Raw genomic sequence first — 5,048 nt, forward strand, 5'->3', positions numbered from 1 at the left:
GGAGGGGGAGCTTGCAGTTAGCTGAGACCCGGCCCCAGCCCCCCAGCCTGGGCGACAGAGCGAGACTCCGTCTCAAAAAAAAAAAAAAAACTGTAAGACTATGTAATAAATGCTTAAAAATAAATTCTACCCTTAAGAAGAAAATTCTGACACATGCTACAACATGGATGAACCTTGAAAACATTATGCTAAGTGAAATAAGCCAGTCACAAAAGGTCAAATACTATATGATTCTACTTATGTAAGGTACCTAGCATAGTCAAATTCATAGAGACAAAAAGTAGGATGCCCAGGGCTGAGGGGACGAAAAATGAGCAGTTAGTGTTTAATGGGTAGAGTCGGGAGAGATGACAAAGCTCTGGATATGAAAGGTGATGATGATTGCACAACAATGTAAATGTACTTACCGTCACAGAACTGTACATTTTAAAATAGCTAAAGTGGTAAACTTTACGTTAAGTATATTTTATAACAATAAAAAATCAATATTATTCTTTTACCTTTTTGTTTGTTGTTCTCTTCTATTTTATCCAAAGGCAACACTTGCACTGCATCGTCTTTAGAAAAATCCTTTGGGATATGAAAGGAAGAAATAGGATAAATAAACTTCGGATTTATTATTTATCAAGAACCATTTACTAGCTATGTGACTACTGTGTTCTGGGAGGGCAGGACTGTGTATTTCATATGCTTCATTTCCATCACCACGCAATGCTGATGTACCTTAAAGCTACTCAAAGATTTGTTGAATGGGTGAGTAACACACTATCAGACAAACAAATGAATGAGTAAATGAACCAGCAAGCAAATGTAGCACTGAGATTCAGACTCAAACAAGTATGCCACTTCTAGCAGAGCAAGTCATTTAACATCTCAGTCGCTTCAGTGAAACGTAAAAATCTGACTCACTGTGAGTCAAATGGAGTAGATAAGGATGGTACAATATCATGAAGATCACAGATTTATCCTCAATTATACAATAACAGTGTATCCATACATTTGAGAAGTTTAGATATCATTAAATAAGGCCTGCTTAAAAGAAAAAAAAAAAAAGACAAAATAAGAACAAAAAACCACTCCAAAGTCTAGGCATTTACATAGGGACCAAGTACAGCACATAATTATACATTTTATTGTGAGCTTTTGACAAAATTGTCATATAGATTTAATTGAATTATTAGTTTACCTGCTTCAATGTTCAAAATAGTATATTGTGAAACTCTCATTATACAGACTTATTAAACTGACAATACATAGGTCAACACTATGATTAGCTATCAAAGTCTAATTAGATCTCATAACCAAAACATTATATTTATCAAATACGTTCGGCATTATAAAGTTAAGATGATAATTTCATGTTATTCTTAAAGAACCTCCCTTCTAAAAAAACCAAAACACCTCACAAGTGTTAGAATGACATGCAAGCACACCTCATGTTAAAGAAAATTGTACTGTTAGTTGATCCTTTTCTTTTACCTAAGAATATGTTAAGTCTCTGGGCAAGAACACCTTTTCCCTGAATAGTAAGAGAGCTTCTTTTCAGTTATCATATCTCTTTCAGCGGTCATTATTTTAATAACAGATATTTTTGATTCTAAGGAAGGCCTTTTGTTTAATGTCTCAAACACCATTCAAAGTCACAATTGTAGTATATAAAACATTTGTTTTGGTAAGTGATATTTAAATAAAAACAAGGCATGTTGCTAATCAAACATTATTTAAGAATACATTATTTGACAACACTGAAAATTTTAATGTGAGCATAATTAAGAATCCTTTTGCTTACACTTTCTGACACCATGGGATTTTCTTTTAGAGGCTGGTGACAATTTCTAGCAGAAGTTAAGTCTGATGAACCTAACAAAACAAAGGAATAGATTTTAGCGATTTTAAAATCAGATCCTTAGCTTTAGAAACTGTATAGGCATGATTCAAGACCTATAAACTCCATATAACGCAGACGTTGCAAAGACAATTTGCATGCAAAGAAAGTTAAGAAAATGTATTTAAACATATCTGAATGAAGCCTTTTACAGTTGATATTTGGGAAAATAAGGTTCGGTACTGACAATAAAGTGAGATAAGCATGAAACATTTTAAAATATAACCATACACTATTGGATGTGGACAATCTATGGGTAGAAATACGTATACGATGTAAAGGTCTAATCTAACAGCAGGACTATTTGAGTGTCACCGCTGTATCCCCCAAAAAGCAGCATTATAAAAGCATTTTGCTGTTTTTGCTCACATATTCATTAATTTGATCCTCACAATTAGCAGCGAAGTGGGTAAAGCATATGTTATCCTTATTTTCAGTGAGGTTTAGACAGATTAAGTGAATTGGAATATAGAAGCCATCAACTGGCAGAAGTCCTGCTTTTCCCACTATTAACAGCAAGTAGTGCATTAGGTAAACAGCACTACTTTGGGGGAAAACTATAAAAAACACTAGCGGGGAAAATAAAGCACATTATACAAGTGCATCCACCACAGATATAAACAAAAACAATATGCAAAAGTCAATGCCAAAAAAAAAAAAAAAAAAGCACAACAGGAGACGTTAAAGTTTCATTCATTAGATCTATTTAAACATTTTATAGGCTTCCTGGCCATTTTCCCGGAAAACAGGGTCAGTTTTCAAACATCTGTACAAACTAGACTTATATCTTACGTCTGGGAATTTAAACAAATAAGGACTAAAGATTTACTAAACTAAAACTGGTTGAAAAACTACATGGAATCACATACCACGTGATGTTCCATTCAAGCTAGTCCCCGTTCCAACAGGAAGACGTTTATTTGCAGACAATGCCGGAGGAACACAGGGCAAGTCATCTTTCAGCAAAACCAAATGATCTCCACGATTTTGAGAAACTACCTCACGAAGTCTCTTCGCTGGCATCTTAATCCTTTTTTTCTTCTCCAAGCTGACCTCAGAGCCTTTCATATTGTTGGTCACAAAACAAGTCCCCACTTATGGACGGAAAAACTTTCTCTGTGTCCTTAAGACTTCAGAACAAAATTTTCACCTCTTTGCAATGAACTGTTCTTAAAATGTCGAAATAGAACATCCACAAAGCTGAAAATCGAAATTTTGGTATTGAATCCAGGATTAGAGATGACTATAAAGTCCTATTTACCCATTAATCCCATTTAGTCTTTAATACACCATGCCAAAATGTGAAAGTGGGGATGCCAAGAGAATGGCCACAGGAGCAACAATAACCATTAACAGTGCACTCCCGAATCCCAGAGCTGGTAGGGCAAAACCAAACAGATGTAGAGGAGGGCTTAAAATTTGTTAAGAGGCAGTCAAGCAGATAAAACCGAAATGCTATTTTTAAGATAATGACCCACATAAGAAGCGTAATAGCTTTCTTCAGCCACAGAGTCTTACACATCCCTCCAGATGCAATCGTCGGAAACATAAATTCATCCCTACGTGTCTCCAGGACGCCCGACACCCGCGCCGTCACGGGTACAATCTGACAACTTCAGTTGCCCGCAGGTCAACACCCACTTCCCTTCAAACCCGCCCTTGAGACACAATACGCATGCGCGCCAAGAAACTCACCCAAAACATCCAACCACAAAGCTAAGCGCTCGCTGGTGCTCTTCCATCCCTCTCCGGGTGGAAACAAACTCCGGACACAACGGAGGCTTATTTATTTATTTATTTATTTATTTATTCATTCATTCATTCATTCATTCATTCATTCATTCATTTAAAGGTAGTATATTGCCGCACAAGACCGCGCTACAGTCTCATCTGAAACTTGAAGAGCTCCCGACTTGTAATACTACTTGTGTTTTTCAGGTGCCGTTTACACTGCTTCGCTTCCGAAGACCGTTAGGGACGTGGGATTAGGTAAATTAGGCTCCCAAAGAGTTTCGACAGATTCGGGTCGTTATTGGAGAGGAAGTCGGGGAATAGAAAGCATTGTCTAAGCAGACAATCACAGAGATCAATCCTTAGGAGATTTTAGAATTCCCTGATGGTACGTGATTTTTCTTCTAGATTTCCTCGTTATAACGAATCGGCGTCTAAGGGCTTAAGTGTCACTTGACATCACTGCTCCCACGTGTTGTTTCCCATCTGGCGGCCGCGGCTCCTGTCCTGACCCTGACCCGCCCTCCCGAGGTTCAGCCGTCCCCCAACGTCCCCCAGCCTTGCACTGATGTCGGATGAGAGAGCCCGTGCTTAAGTATGGTGTCTGTTCTCTGCTGTGAGAATCTGGGGTTCCCGGGCGGGGGGTGGCAGGCTACGCTCCAGAAAATTGGCGGGGTCTCCCGAGGAGGCCGCCGCATGTACTTGGGGCAGTGGGGGGTGCGAAGCGGGACAGCGCTTCGCCAGGTCCGGTGCAGACCTTCCTGGGGATGGTGTCACCTGGGCGAGGGTAGGAACTTTAGGCCCTGAGCCACCCCCAACCTGGATCTGGGGAGTCGGGGATCTTGTTTTGGGACACTGAATTAGACTATAAGATATTTACGCTGTGACCTTGAGCTGCCCGGTGGATGATCCTCCTTTAAATGAAAATCGTCTCTAGACATACCAGGTCTAACAGCCCTTACCTGATCTGTTCATTTCCCAGCATGCGCTACTTAGAGTTTTCCCTTTATGCCTTACTAGAGGCTTTAGAATAATCAAAGCAAAAAATGTAATCCGATCTAAAAGCTAAATAACGAATTTTATTTCTGTTACATCTCGGCGGTCTAGTTTCATAGAAGTCTAGGCTTAAAATGGACTTTAAAGTCCGAGCACGGTAGCTCACGCCTGTAATCCCAGTACTTTGGGAGGCCAAGGCGGGGGGATCACCTGAGGTCAGGGGTTCGAGACCAGCCTGGCTAGCATGGTAAAACTCCGTTTCTAATGAAAATACAAAAAATTAACTGGGCATGGTGGCGCGCGCCTGTAGTCCCAGCTACTCAGGAGGCTGAGGCAGGAGAATTGCTTGACCCTGGCAGGTGGAGGTTGCAGTGAGCTGAGATCGCGCCATTGCGCTCCAGCCTGAGTGACAGAGCAAGACTGTCTCAAAAAAAAA

General features: G+C 40.0%; 2 protein-coding genes across 4 annotated transcripts in view; one reads left to right on the plus strand and one right to left on the minus strand.

Moving 5' to 3' along the window:
• The window catches only part of KIAA0586 (KIAA0586 ortholog), a 132,802-nt gene extending 129,262 nt beyond the window's left edge, over window positions 1-3,540 (minus strand). The window contains 3 exon segments of the mRNA XM_017872202.1: window positions 501-570; window positions 1,790-1,860; window positions 2,755-3,540. Of these exon segments, the coding sequence (XP_017727691.1) occupies window positions 501-570; window positions 1,790-1,860; window positions 2,755-2,953 (340 nt within the window). The 5' untranslated portion in view covers window positions 2,954-3,540.
• Window positions 656-5,048, plus strand: part of TIMM9 (translocase of inner mitochondrial membrane 9) — a 16,666-nt gene continuing 12,273 nt past the window's right edge. Inside the window, exons 1-3 of one of the 3 annotated variants that reach the window (XM_017872198.1) lie at window positions 656-753; window positions 3,824-3,874; window positions 4,025-4,211. The gene's annotated coding sequence lies outside the window, so the exon portion shown is untranslated. Of the gene's footprint in view, window positions 754-3,823; window positions 4,005-4,024; window positions 4,212-4,317; window positions 4,563-5,048 lie in introns of those variants that run through there. The other 2 variants (XM_017872199.1, XM_017872200.1) reach the window with 2 other exon arrangements.

The sequence above is a fragment of the Rhinopithecus bieti genome, unplaced genomic scaffold (assembly GCF_001698545.2).
Source record: "Rhinopithecus bieti isolate Rb0 unplaced genomic scaffold, ASM169854v2 scaffold_6717, whole genome shotgun sequence".
Taxonomy (NCBI): Eukaryota; Metazoa; Chordata; class Mammalia; order Primates; family Cercopithecidae; genus Rhinopithecus; species Rhinopithecus bieti.